Consider the following 16,105-nt stretch of genomic DNA (forward strand, 5'->3'; position numbering starts at 1 on the left):
AGAACCTCCAAGCCTGCAGACAACTACAATAATGTAAAAGATAAACCACGTTGATCTTGCCACAGTGTGATTTTTTGGGCACCTACTTATACAGCGCTTGCAAAAATCCTAACACGCTTGGCTATTACCTCGTGTGCCAAAACATTGCCTCTTTTCCCTATTCACAGTTTTTACATTGTTTCTTAATTTATTTTAATTCAAACTAATTTTTTTATAACCAATCAATTTCATTTGAAACACAGTCGTTTCTATGAAAATGAATATTTTTAATGTAATGTGGATATAGCACATTAGCATGCACAATTTCTTTTTGTCAACAGGCGAGTACTGAGTTCATTACATGCGTTCATCGCGAAAGCTCTTTAACGTATTTCTTTTGTGTATTATTCTACATATTTCTTCTTTTGAATTCTAGGGTGATTTAAATTTATGACTTACATTCTCTTTCTGATCGGCCAGACAGAAAACATTGTTTACTCGCTTAAGCGCTGCATTTTATTCCAATATCTCCTTTTTTCATTTGTACTAGCTTCGATGCATTGAAAGTTTTGATGGATAGCTTCTACAGCAACAATCTTTTTAATACACACATATATGTGGTCATTGTTATTATTAATTCAACACATTCATGATTTTATTTTGTCTTTTCAGTTTGCATTAATTGTATAAGTATCAAATATTTTTATTGCAATCTTTGTAGCAGAGCAGATTTTATCTAGCCATTACTTGCTAACTATTTTGCATTTACATTTAAACACCTTTACTGTTGTTTAATTTATTCTGTAAAATCTTTTGAACTGCACAAAACGCCTTTCTTATAATATAAAGTTTTAGGGTATTTCTATTTTCATTTTCAAAATTTTTGTACAACAATCCAAATCTCTAAATAATATTACAAATTGCATTAGAGTTTGGAGGTTAATATGCTTACTGGGTAGCCTGCCACCTTAGGAAATGAGTAATGCATAAATTGGTCTACCATCTGGTGATGCGGAAATAACAAAAATAGGTGTCAGACAGCTTAAACACACAGGCCAAATATAAAATAATCAAATATATAAATAAATAAGCCAATGCATTCAAAAGTTAGCATGCTAAACGTTATATTTTAAATGAAAATTAATTTCCTGTAAAAAAACTTTATTACTCATGCGATGTCGGATATTCAGAAGTAATATAAAAATGACTCAGCTCTTATCCTCGACAGTCCATACAAATATGTACACTAACCAAGGAATCTATTTGCATAGATACATCAAATTTCACTTGATCACAAAAATGCAATTTTCATATCCTGCATTTCCTCCATTTCTTCCTTGATCCATTGATCCATCAGCTCACTCTGTTCGACAGTGAACTCAGCCTTCCACCCACCAGATGCGCCTATAATTATTAAATATCATACTATCATCACTGATGAATATCTGTCAGAGCTTTTGATCGCTTACCACCATACTGAAGCTCTGAGCGAGATAACAAATCTGGTACCGCTTAAGCTGCAATTCAGCACTGAGACACCAAATTATCAAGTACAGTGACACCCTGAAGGGTAAATGATTTTGATCCGCTCTAGGGTTGGCATACTATGGTGAAAAAATCATATGTAGGGGTATAGAAACCATAGTAATTATATAATGCAAACATCCCCTGGTAAAAATCATCAAAATTTTATATAAGTACTGCACATATTACAAATTAGTATGTTAACCTTAGTAACTATAGTTACCTATAGTAACTTTATTGCATTTAGTGTATTTATTGGTTAGGATCTGAGTTTAAAATGTAACGTTGCAAAGTGCTGTGTAGTGCGTATCATAGAGTGCTCACACTTTCAAGACAGTGGTATAGCATAAACTTACAAATCTTTTTAAATAGGTTTAGCTTACTATAAACAAACTTGAAGCTAAGTTTTAGTATGTATTTTATCTATTTTACTAAATTTCAACTTTTCTCACTAAAACTTTATCACCTATAAGTTTCCGGCTTCATTTTAATATAATTTTAGCCGGTTTCATTAAAACTTTTTTCAACCTAATTAGGCAAGAATGCCCGAATGATGCCATTTTCAAATGAAATGGATTTCGGTTAGAAGGCTATGAGAAGTTGTCTGACCACTGAATCCGTTTGAAGGGATCGCAACTCCAATTTTGCGCCCAGTTTTAAAGGAAAATATTACCATTTTACGCAAGAGACTTGCTGATCTGAGAGAAATCGGTCATCGTGTCTCCTTCAGGCATTGTGAAAATATTTTCAGCAAACAGCATTGCAGCGTCTTTATTATTTTGATGTGCGCAATAAGCACACACACTGTCAAATTTGATACCCGACAAAAGTTTTATTGAGTTCTTATGGCGAAATAAGATTTATATGGTGAAGTGAAAAAAATCATCATGTTCCACTTCGAAAGGTGAAAAAATCAGATATCAGAGTAATTGTATCCTGAGGGTGCACTGTAATACGAAAAACAACTCTTACCATATGTAACATTGTATCAGAAACTCAAGCAGAATTCTAGTTTTCACCTAAACCAAATTACATAGTCAGAACATTTGCATTAGCAAAGCATTAGAATCTGAACTAATTTTAGCTGAAATAGAACATATTTTCCAAAATATTTATTGTAGATGTTACCAGATGTCCAGATTAACCTTCTAACCAAATAGCTACTGTATTATTTCCGTATTAACTAGATTAATCAAGTTAAATTAAGCTGCTGCTATGATGTTCACAAATTTACCATGTTCAATTCAACTACATCGATAAAATTGCCAATTACGCTAAAAAAACTCTTTCAAAATTAATTCGACATTTATTTGAATCAGCATCTGCAGGATAATACAGTGCATATTGTCAAAATATTTTAGAATAACGGGATGAAATTGACTTCTGCTCGCTTTTATCTATTAATTACTATCTGCCTGTTTGCTTTTCACAAATATTATTACCTTAAACTAATGTAAAGTAACTTATGTTTAGGTGATATGATGTTAATAGTCTGCTGTGACGTTTAAAGATTAGAATACGTTTAAGTTTAGATAGAGCTAAAGCTGAATGCAAACTGTGAATGTGCAAACGGAAATCAGCATGATTGAGGTAACAGTAAACTATCACACAAAATAGCAAATGTAAATAATATAAAAATATAAAAAACAAAAGCAGACAAAATAAAGAGGACTGAAAAATGTGGTGCTGCAAGCACATATCAGATGAGTTACATTAGGAAAGGTAATTATCATAGCAGTGTAAATGAATGAAAATGAATACATCCGTCGATTAGAGGAAAGACAATAAAGCTTGTCTTCATTTATTTATTTGTAGACTGCAAGTGATACACATATTGCATAAGCTCAACTATTCTTGCAAAAACAGAAAGAAGATTACAGTTTGGGAATATTAGCAAGTTTTGTGAAAATGCTTGGGACTTACTGAAAGTACAGTAAGAATTTATAGCAGTCCTACCAAACAGATTATGGTCACCATTAATGCTTTAATTTAGATCTCCTGCAAAGATGTTATCTCTGTGTGCGAACACACATTTCTGTGTAAAGAGTTGATTCAAATATTCATAAAAACGATATAGCCCTGAATAAAGATACCTTTGCGATAAAAGGGTCGACTGGTTAGTGGATTGCTTTGTCTGGTCTGAAATGTGTTCTCCGCGACAACTGCCTCCACTTGGACCTCAGAGAGTTCCACTTCAAGAAATTTTGAAATGCGCCTAACCACACCCTCTAAGTCCTGCAATTATAATATTACTACTGCTTATTCTCCTATTACAATGGAGTCCATCCTCACATTTAATGGAAATCAGTAAAAAGAAATTCCATGAAAATTTATCAGCACTTCTGTTTGATAGAATACTATTGTCAAATGCTCCAACACAAATATGAGGAATGCTTCTAAACATTTCTTACAGGCAAATACCACAAATGCTTAATGATGGTAAGTTGTATATGCAGACTTAGAGGCATTCAATTGACTGACATCCAATGTTCGAGTCATTCAAAGTCATTTTACATTATATCATTCGCCTATTAAATGATGTCATTTTCACACCCCTTCCTATATATTTTAAATAAAAAATGATACACCGATGGTTTAAAACTCTTCAAGGTCAGGAAATAATTGATACTTACATTTTTTAGCTCCTCAAACTCTATGCATAAGACATTCGGTTCGTTAACGTAATCATACCATTTCTTCATGTGGGAAAAGTAACTCCCATATAGAACTAAAAAGTAGAAATATACATAGATCCAATAATTGTATTCAAGACACAATGAAACTCGTACTCAAAGCCAACTCGTACTCAAAGCCAAATGCTCGTGCATCGTGTCAAGTGGAAAATCATGTCAGGTTATTACACGAGTAGTAAGATTAACAGATCAAGCTGATTATCACTAGTGCTGTGCGATATGACACCACATGCCAAAACAATATATCGGCCCTGTGAGCTATCTATATCGGTCAGTATCAAAACTTTGGAGCTATGCTCTCTCGATATAGATTATTGTGCCGTTTCACCAAAAAACAGAAATACAAGGGCGATAATTGTGTATAAATATATGAATATCGTGCTGTGCAGATATTGAGTCACGAAGGCCGGCGATAACTGATGTTGGTTTTGCCAATTAAACACAGATATTTATGTCTTCACATGATATCGAAAACGTGGATATACCCGATTACAGAATCGACCTACAAAATGCCCAAAATGAAATCGCCCCCATAAAATCGACGCCTATCGTGCAATATCGTTTCATCGTGCAATATCGTTTCATCTTGGATTCGTGCAGCACTAATTATCACCTAAGAATATGGTTTCAAATCACTGAAGCTAGATTTTAGGCTGGCGTCAGATAGCAGCCAAGGTTTTGGTTTGATGGCTAATATCAACACTAATTGTCTGGTTGATGTACCACATAAATTATACTACTTCAAATGTTGGTGACTAGTCCAAACATTAGCTGTCCACATTACGTCATAGACATGTATCAACCGTAATTCTCAAGTATCAACCTAAATGGACAGAGTGGTATTAAATATCAACATTAGTTGGCATCAGACATCAATATCAATTGTGATGGTTGTGTTAAAGATTAATGCTAGCTGTCGAGATTGACTCCCAATCAACAACAGTTATCTGGTTGGCATGTATTATCAAAATATCTACAAAGTATCTGTCCTACTGCATAAGTGATTGTGAATCGATATACAGGTTGGAACAGGGGTACAACCAAAATATTACATGTTAAAAGAGAACATTCATGATGCTGAATTATGACTGTAGCGCAACAACCGTATTTAGCATCAACACGATGCAATGTGACTTCATTACTTCATGATGTTGCTTGACAAAAAGCTAAAATGTGACCTCCTGTAAGCTATCAATTTGTTTGCTTTCAAGTTCTCTACACTCTACATGTAGGGTGTATGGCTATGATGCAAGCATATGCTATTTGGATTATAATTGCATTCATGATAGAATACAATGTACTCACTAACCTACTTGTAATGTAGGTTAGTGAATACATTGTGTATTCTAGTAGGTTTCAATAGTAGGTAGAAAGGTTTCACTAGTAGAAGAAGAATGCATACCTTTCAATTTATCATTTAAGCCCTTGTTTTAAATCTTTGTAAATAAATTTTTAGATACTGACTGCCTGGGGCGTAATACATTTGTTCGGTAATACTAAAAATGTCCCTATTGGCATTGTCAGAGAGCCATCCTCCCACTAATATAGAGTGATTATCTTTTGAATCGATGTAACGCATGTGGAAGATAACTTCAAATTTTAAGGTGCTGCAGGATTTAATGATAATATTTTCTTAATATGCTAGAGTGGCTCACGACGAAACATTCCACTAACTATCCAGTTATAGATTGAAAGCATTCCAGATCAAGTGTTCTGCTAAATATATGGTCTTGTACACAAACCATTTCCTTCTATAAACCAGTGGAGAAAGTCAGCCCAAGGAGTTGACCGTAGCATGTAACTCATATTCTTGTAATAGTGAAACGCACTGCAGGCAACATCTTTGGGATTTCTCCGGCAGTATATTACCTAAAACCAAACTAACCAATAACTTACAGCCAGACTCGAAAATGTCTTTAAAACCTAGTTAAACTATAGGATATCATTAACACTAACAACCAAATTATACTTGCAACGGACAGATTTTTACTTATTTTCATTATGTCAACAAATGCAAAAAACACAATTACATTTCTTCAGAAGTGTTCGCTTTGGGAGATTTGTCTGAAGCACATTCCATACATAAACGTTCTTTTTTGTTCCCTCTACAACAGATGACTAAAACAAACTGAGGGTAATTTCTAAAATCAGGTTGGTGAAAAGAGGCGCAATCAAATATCGGTAATGTGTGAAAATCAAGTTTGGTTCAACTCGGGTAAATGTAATGTTACCTTGATGCCATCTCGAGACACTTGTGGGGGTAGTGAAGAATATGGAATATGGGTGCAAAGTATTCTTGGACTTTTTCTTGAGTCAAGATAATCCAATCTTCCTTCACCTTCTTTGCTAAAACCCCCTAAAAAGCATTTGTGGTGAGCCTTATTCACCAATATTTCAGCAAACGTGTAATGGCTCGACTTAATAACCGCTAAAACTTGAATGATACAAGCGAATGCATATCATGGTATTTGAATCAAGTTTTATAAATAATTAGTCCATACATACAAACTTCCTTCTTATAAAACATCTAAAAAACTCTAATAATCCCAGTACAGTGCACCCTCGAGATACAATTACCCTGATATACGATTTTTTCACCTTACGAAGTCAAACATTGCGATATCTTCACCTCGCTATACAAATTTTATTTCGTATATGTATTTCACCATACGAATTCGAAAAAAGTTTCGCCCGAGTTAAAAGTTGGTACACATATTATGATTTTGCGTTTTATTGCAGACCATTACCGGTAAAATACACTAAATACAATACAGTTACTGTAGGTAACTATAATTGCTAAAGTTAACCTACTATTTTGTTGCTAGCTTTCAATATGTACACATTTTTATAAAATTTTGACGATTTTTAACAGGGAATGTTTGCATTGTATAATTGCAATGGTTTCTAAACCCCTACATACAAATTTTTCACCATACAATGCTAACCATGGAACAGATCAACATCGTATCTCGAGGGGGCACTGTATTTTAGATCATGTCCTCGACACGAGTGGCATTTTAAAATAAGCTGGTACAACACGATACCCAAAACATAAGTTACTTTATAAATAAGTCAAATAATACATAAACACAGGCAGTAACATGTCAAAATAGAATCAAGATGTCAACAGGGCTATTAGAAACAAGCAAAAGTGTTTATTTAGACTGTTGTAAATCAGCAGGTCTTGTTGTTTAGGAAAAAACTTGTATAACTAATTTAGTGTCAACCCGTTCATGTAGATTTTTAGAATAGTTTCATATGCTATAAACAGTTCGAATTTATCTTAGGTGTGTCATATTCTTAATAGAAAAATGAGTAATTATTTGAGTTATATTTTATTCATAATTTGCGACAGCATAAATCAATAGTTACCGTGACACCATCAACAGGGCTATGAAAAATGTTTAAATTAAAAAGATATATATTCTAAAAATGTTAATACTTGGTAAAGGACAAATTTATAATAAGTGAAATATATATCGATACATAAAATATTTATTATCTAATTATTATTTATTTATTATATAATTATTTATTACACAATATGTCACATATTTATGGGTGATTGTGTTGTTTTCGAGATCGATATTAAAATCCTGTAAAAAAGCTTTCATGACTTTGAAAGTTAGTGGACCAATCTTGATTTTGAGTACAAAATCGGAATCAGCATGTCTGATTTACCAAAAAATATGATAAGAGTTGTATGTGACAGTTATGGTTTAAAGCTAAGCAGTATGTATTTTCAACTATTTTGCTGAATTTCAACTTTTTATCACTAAAATTTTATCCCTTATCAGTTTTACTCTTCGCTTTCACAATAATTTTTAGCGGGCCTGTTTAAAACTTTTCTCAACCTAATTTGGCAAGAAAGCCCGAACGATGCTGTTCTTGTAATGTAGGGGATTTTTGTTAACAGGTTAAGAGAAGTTGTTCAACCTTCTGTTTGAAGAAATCACAACTCCGACTTTGTTTTTAGTTCTAAAGATTGACTCGCAACAAAATTTACATGGGTTATTTGGTATCAAATCTTACTCTGCTGTGTTGTAAGTTCAAAATATGTGGAGATGTGATTACAAGCTCTCAAAAGCTCAATAACAAACAATTAAAAAAATGGCTGTAGGTTGGAATCCCTTTATTTTGATATTTCACCCTTTATTTCAACGTGACGTGGTTATGGTGACAAGTGATGTTATCCCGTAAAATGAAAGGCCAATAAAAGGCTCAATATAACACTTTCCATAGTACTAGTTTATGACAAACACTTCGGGGTCTACCGAGAAGCCCTTATCAAATATAGATCCTCGCTACTTTACAGTTTCGTTTCAGCTTGGTCTAATCATCTAGTCGTAATCTGATCATGTGACCCATATTTTCCGTCGAATGGCACAAACAACTTCACCATCACAGGTGACCAACAGACTCTTCATAATCATCAGAGAAGGATATGTACCTTTTCGAGCTGAGGTTAAAAAATTAAACTAGTTTTTAAGATAGGTTTTGAGATATCAGCGCTCAAAGTGACAGCATCACAATGATAATGAAATAGACGAGTAAGGACATTAAACATGGTTTTATTGAATGCGTGAAGTTTATTTGAGAAAATATTTTGAGGAATGAGGTTGCATGAAAGTGTAAACAGAAGCACATCGTGTTCAACTACATCAAGTTTGAGCCAATTTGTAAAGGGATTCCAACCTACAGCGTTTTCGTGATATCTGCGATTAACTATTCGTTTTTGAGCTTTTAAGAGCTTGTAATCACATTTACACATATTTTGCACCTACAGCACAGCAGAGTAAAACATGGTGAACTTTTGATACAAAATAACGGTAATGTGAATTTTGTTGCAAGTCAACTTTTAAAGGAAAAGTATCATCATTTTACACCCGAGAATTGTTGAAATGAGAAAAATTCGTCATCATGTATCTTTCAGGCGTTGTGAAAATAGTTTTGGCAAATATCATTTTGGTGTTTTTGTTATTTTGACGTAAGTAATAAGCACACCGACAGCCTAATTTGAACTCAGGCAAAAACTTTGTTGAATTCATATAGTAAAAAAAATTCTTATGGTGAGGTGAAAAAATCATCATGTTCCACTCCGTAAAGTGAAAAAATTGTATATCAGGGTAATAGTATCCTGAGGGTGTGCCATATTACCAGAAGAATAATTTGAGTTGTGATAAGGTTACCTTTGCATTCACTTGGCAGACATTTTCTCATATATCTGCTCTGAGCTACACCGATGCGATTTCAATGGTTAAAATGAAGCAGTGTTTTAGTATGATTAATACTGGCAGTGAAACTGAGTCAGACACAGTTTACCTTGTTTAACCACAGCCTGCCTAATCTATGAGTCTATGTCTATGCCTGTCTATGAGTCACTATCTATGGTTGTTGCCATTTATATGGCATTTGTTTCTATGGCTAAACTGCACACTGCGTGTGACATGAGTTCAGCAGAGTTTTGTTTGAAGAGCAAATTAGACAGAAGCAGTTGCTGGACACCAAAAACAGTAGAAAATGCTGGTGTTTTTATAAGTACAAAATGAGTACCGCACCAGCTCAAGGATGACTCCTATTACTTATTATCGTATCCTAATCCTAATTAGGATACGATAGGTCATGCTAAGGACAAGTGCTTTGCTTGTGAGTCATACAGATCTGTAAAACAAAAAGAAGAAAAAATATCCTCTCATTATATATATATATAGGACTTTTACTATATACCTTATACTTTGTTACTTTTCAGGATTAAAATTAACTCTTTCACTACCAAATTAATTTCTTTACAGGAATAATAATTATTTATTCAGTAAAACCTAGTAATTGACAAGGAAACGTATAAAATGTCATAACTTTTGTACCACATGGTCTATAAAAAATATTTTGATACCAAATTAGTCAGCATGAAATTTTGCATCAGCTGACGCCATATAATATGCCAAAAATGTGTTAAAAATGAGCTCCGACCCTTTTGGTGGCCATTTTCACTACGATCGTAAGCATGTCCAAATCAGATGAGTTATAAATCTTATTACAGCTTGGGGTATTATTATCATTATTATCATTATTAAATATAAAAACAACAACTCTCAGTAGTATTATCATTCAAGAATAATCAGCTTAAGTCCATAGAGCTAAAATTAGTGAAACCTTCACAGTTCTAACGCGTCTGACGCAAATGGTCGTTGCTAAAAAACTTGCGATAAAAATAGTTTTTGTAAAACAAAACTATGCTCACGATGGGTTGTAAATATATTTTCTATTTGTTCAAAACATGCAGAAAATTGTATTCTTTTGTTTAAGTACAGATGCAATAGGCTAATTAATTAACTAGTTTTTAATAAAAAAAAACTTTTTGTATGAATTGAAGTTAAAATAGTAAAAACGTTTGTACGGATGTTTTGGCCATACGGAAATGCTTCGCTGAGCCGTATTACACGGCTAGTGATAACGAAAAAGTTAAGCAAACACTTTGCACAGTTAAGCATATGAGTTTTACGGACAGCCTGTCAAATAGAGAATGGCGCATGACATCATACCAAACAAATAAAAAGATTACCTTCTAAAAATCGCAGAACAGCCGATGACCGGCAATTCAGAAACTCCTTGCTAGCTTTGACACCCATTCCCTCATAAAATTGTTGGAAAATCGAATCTAACAAGCCCATGGTGAAGAGAGTACCTACAAAAACAATAGAAACATGGCTCTCCTGCCAACAGCTTGACAATATAACAACAATACCACCCATACAAATAAATCAGAAATAATGGCTCTATCAACTGCTTGATGATAGAATAAGAATACGAACTGAAGAGGTAGTGCATTTGTATTTACATAAAATAGAAGATTGACTGTCATATAAAACTATTCATAAGCAGCTAGACATATGAAGCTACTTTACACTAAACGATACAATTCCAGTAAAAGCTCTTATAACTTAACTCTTAACCTTTTAGATTTTAACAAATTATGTGCACATTTTGCTTCGTATTACATAAAAAATTCCTTACAATGTAATGTGTCAAGTCAGTGAAAGTTCTGAAATCCGAACTGAATAATGGGGGTACCACAGTTAGCCTTGAACATAGAATTTTTGTTATTGCTACGCTTAGAATAAAATGACGTAAAGAATTATCTCTAGTATATACATATATACTAGTACTAGTAGCTAGCCTATGCTCTCCATGTATGGTTATGTTCATGGTTACCTGATTTGGGATACGTAGAAATTATCACATCATCTCGTCTGAATTTGTTAAATTTGAGCTCTAACTCAAGGCCCTCATAGTCATGGGTAAAGCCACAGCGCAAAACACCATTATGAATAAATGGGCGCACAATTCCAAACTTGACTTCTTCAATTCCTATAAAGGTCAGCATAAAACAATGTTGGGGGCACCGAGTCAAAATAAAGGAATAATTACAATAATGCAGGGTAATATAGTGCACCCTGGGTAATATAGTGCACCCTGGGTAATATAGTGCACCTGTTTAGTGATGAGACTTTTTGGCACAGCTGTACTTTAAACAATTTTGTTACTTTCGAAAAAGATAAAGACTATTTTTGCCATCTCGTAGAGAGCGTTAAAAACTAAATGATAATGATATGGAAGGATCTTGCTTTAGACTATGGAGCAAGTAAAACAAGGTAGCTAGCCATGAACCATCTATTCTCACATAGTGGTAAGATCTTTGAGGGAACTGCCAAAGAGACAACATTCAGAGAGTTCTTGATGGTAACACAAGCGGGGGCGATTTGTGTCCACACTAGCACAAATTAAGAATAAAGCAAACTGGCTTTATCAATAACCATCAAAATACAGTTAGCCGATCAGAAAAAGAAAAACCGATGAGAACAAAATTTACCTAGGAAGATCTTAATATGATTTATTAGATGATTGAGATAAAGATATATCTTAAGCAGCCTTTGAGCAACGGTCATCCAAGCACCCATCACTTCTCTCTGGCAACCCAAGGCAGTTATTCAGTCAGATCTATGAAATGAAACACAAAGCAATACATGCAATGGCGGAAGAAAGTGATCAAGGCATCAGGTGTGGTGTGAAATAAATCAGGGTGCCCAATACGTCTATCATGAATTGCGAACCAATTGGGAGACACGATCCAGCCGATAACTGAAATGTTAATTTCGGGTCCGTGATCCCACTGTTTCAACACCATCAATGAAAAGCCATAATTGTCTTCCAAATAAAGTGTCTCTGTTCTGGCAAAATGTTTCCTTTTACTGGGTTCCTTTTTTTGAGTGCCTTTTTCCTTAATCTTGACAGCCACAACAAAAGCAGGAAACATGAAGCTGATTCTGAAAATTGTCTCAGCGAAAAACTTGACTATGTATGTTCTTCTTTCACCTTACTCATTTGGTCTCATGTACTGCCCTCCCACTAGCCAATATGTATAGATTGATCGTCTATTTTTTAGCTCCGTTACAAGTCCAATCACTTTTATCGCTTACCTTAAAAAGTGCTGCGATGCAGCCTAGGTTGATCTCATTCAGCCAACCATTCTCCATCTCTATGATATTTTAATTCACATATAAAACAGATACTCTGATTTCTTGTTTGTGCTACGCGGCATGCAGAGTCCACTGCTACAACTTGGTAACTTGGTGTTTACTGGTAAAAGGAATTCTTTTTCAAAATGTTGTTTTCAAACTACATTCGTTTGATTTGTCAAGCAGCCCTGGCTGCATCCGACCAGTGCAAGTCATTAGCTTTAAGTCATTATCAAAACTGTTTCCAACTGTGTGCTAAGAAAGAACAGGTACTTGAGTGTAAAATCCTGTACATAAAAATATCAGGCATGGTATACTTATAGGTTAGCTGTCACGATGGTGACCCCAAATCTACAATGGCTGTCAGGCTGAAATGTAATTTAAAAATTGCTGCTAAATAACTGTTTTACCTCAATAGTGACTAACAATTGATGTAAAGTAAAGATTAAAATACGGATAAACATGTGTATATGCTACATATATAGTAGTCAGTTTTCTGTACACCTGTACATTTGATGATTTTTACCAGGGGATGTTTTCATTATATAATTATCATGCTTTCTCCACCCTTCCATCCGATTTTTTCACCATACAATACCAACCCTGAAACGGATTAAAATCATATACTGAGAGCGCACTGTATAATCATTACACATTACATGATTATGATGATTTATAATTTCTTTAGTATATCACATTAAATCCTAATTATTGTGAACACTACTAAATTTATTAATTATTATCAACGAAATTTTTGTCTATCACTCTTACAGGTACAATTTGTCTACCATTCTCACAGGCCTGATGTACTGGTATAACAATGGTTCCAAAAACATGGAGAGATAATAAGAAGCTTGGAAAGAGAAGTTGGTGCAACAACATCCACCGAGAGAGGAGAGTCAAAGTAAATGCTTCAGGATCTCAAACCAACCATTCTTCATATTTCCGAGAATGAAAATGAAGGACCGCTTCCTAAATGGCGCTTCTCCATGTTTATATGGTGTTATCAAATCCAGTGGTTATATGAAATCAAAATTCTTTTGTACCCCCATCTACCATTATTTGTCAAGGTTTCAGATATTCCAAGAAAAAACCAGAATTTTGCCAACTCTTTATCTGATGAAAAGAGTTGGCAAAAGAGCTCTTGGTCTTCAACAGGGAGGTCGTCACAAAAAAAATGTGAAGGCGTTCCATTTATACTCACAAGAAGAATTATTAGTGAGAACACCTACATGCACAGTCTTCTAAGTATAAAATTGGAAAACATGAAATATATTAAGCAGGCCGAGTGCTGAAATGCAAAGAAACATCTAGATGTGTCAATTTTATGAGAAACATTAGTGGTTCTGGCACTTTTGTGTATCCAAATACTTAAAGCATACATGCTGTGTCAAAGTGAGGCTCTGTAAAAATAATGGCCTCAAAAGTGTCAAAGGCTCTGTAAAAAAAAAACTTCACTTTGACACTTTTGAGGCCATGCGGCTCCCTGAGGCCATAAGAGCTGCTACTGGTCAGATCTATGAACAGACAAAACCTGTAGTGTTAACAGTGACTTCCACTGCTTACATTATATTAGCAATGCTTTTTAAATGTGAGCAATGGAAGGTAAGTCAATCGAATTTGGATTCAAATTACTTACCAAAACTCAGCAGAGTTATAGTCAAATCGAGCGAAAATGCTTGCAAAGCTATTTGGTTGCACTTGATGTCGTTACTATCTATTTGGCAAACATGTGACTATAGAAGCTGATCCTAAGCATCTAGTAGGACTATCGCAAAATGAGCTCGGTATGTTTTCTTCTAGACTAGCAACTAAGAGACTAAAGTTGTTTAGCAACAGCTTGGATTTGCAGTAAAAGCTTGGTAAGTATAACATCTTTACTGACACTATCTAGAGTGTCCAGTTGGCACAGAAGAGTATGGAGACATGAAGCAGAATTTTCTACAAAAGTTTGCAGTTTAGTTCTCACCACTGATTCTTCCATGGATCACTACCATAAAGCTACTGATTTGGACGAAGAACTGCATGTGGTATATCAACTTATTCAGCCTGGTTGGCCGAACAGTCGCAAGATGCCCACTGAAAATGATTTGATATACCGGCCTAATCGTGATAACCTGAGTTACAGTCACGTTATGGTGTTCTATCAGACCAGGTTAGTGATACCTACTTCAGAATAACCTTTAGTGCTGGCTGAGTTCCATAAAGCACATCAGGGTTTTACTAAGATTTTACAGTGAGAGCAAAAAGACAATTTATTGGCCTTGTATGAGAGGTCATGCTAAGGACAAGTGCTTTGCTTGTGAGTCATACAGATCTGTAAAACAAAAAGAAGAAAAAATATCCTCTCATTTTTTGCCCTGTACTACATTACCCTTTCCAGGTCATTGGTACAGACTTATTTCAGATGAATGGTAAGGATTATTTGATGGCCACAGATTACCTGAGTAAGTGGCCTGTGGTGATGTGGACTAGTCAGAAGTCTAGCAGGAAGTATTTTTTGAGCATTTATTTACTGGTGATAGAAATTCATTTCAAACACCGATATAAAATGGCTGTGCGTTTCTATACAACCATTAGTTTTAAAATAAAAAAGATTAAAATTTGAATTGTCCTAAAATGCCAACATCTAAATCATCTCCATCAGGCATTTAAAGATACAAAGTATATGTGTACCCCCATTTTGCAAAAAATCTATTTATCATTTTCCTATATTATTGAAAGGATAGTGTCATATACTAGTTCCAAGCAGTTGTGTAGTGTCGAAGTCGCAAAGACAGCCTAGGTTGACTTCACCAACGCATTTATACATACCGCTTATCCACTAAACTCCATGATATCGTGACTGCCCTGACTTGTGATAGATCTTTGTGAAAGCTATGACTTCATTGTTGATGTACATGTACTTCGAGCTCCAACAACTTTGAGCCCACATCAACTATTTTTTCTTATTGTGTACATGTGAAGCAACTCATATTGCATCTGATTATCAACTCGCAGCTCACAAAATGGACTGTTGTACATGTATTTCAAAGTCATGGTTACTATTAAAATTCAAGCTTATGATTGGAGTTTATAAAAATTGTTGTATAGAAGTATTAGCAAAATCAGATAGCATAATGGAGGAACGCCCAAACAATATTACAATGAACATGACACCTAATACATCAGAGGACCAGCAATAAAGACAGTCATCATATAGTCATCTACAAGCAGCTTAAAAACCTTCTGTGGAAGTAGCCCATGATGAAAGGGACACCAATTGACATGCTAGAAAACCATTAAAAGTTATCAGACCTGTACCAGACATGACCAAGACAATTGGATTTAGTCATCATTTCCAATCATTATACTCTCATGACGTACTTAAGACAAGTTCGCTCAATTCCTAAC

General features: G+C 34.5%; 1 protein-coding gene across 1 annotated transcript; it reads right to left on the bottom strand.

Annotated features, from left to right (window-relative positions):
• Window positions 1-844: 844 nt before the first annotated feature.
• Window positions 845-12,730, bottom strand: LOC137406799 (amine sulfotransferase-like). Its single transcript, XM_068093411.1, has 9 exons — window positions 12,674-12,730; window positions 12,067-12,163; window positions 11,409-11,564; window positions 10,759-10,881; window positions 6,428-6,552; window positions 5,939-6,065; window positions 4,137-4,231; window positions 3,597-3,738; window positions 845-1,383 (listed from the first exon to the last, which is right to left on the bottom strand). Exons 1-9 carry the CDS (start codon window positions 12,728-12,730, stop codon window positions 1,271-1,273), a joined length of 1,035 nt encoding a protein of 344 aa, XP_067949512.1. The 3' UTR covers window positions 845-1,270.
• Between the last annotated feature and the right edge of the window lie 3,375 nt (window positions 12,731-16,105).

The sequence above is a fragment of the Watersipora subatra genome, chromosome 10 (assembly GCF_963576615.1).
Source record: "Watersipora subatra chromosome 10, tzWatSuba1.1, whole genome shotgun sequence".
Classification (NCBI taxonomy): Eukaryota; Metazoa; Bryozoa; class Gymnolaemata; order Cheilostomatida; family Watersiporidae; genus Watersipora; species Watersipora subatra.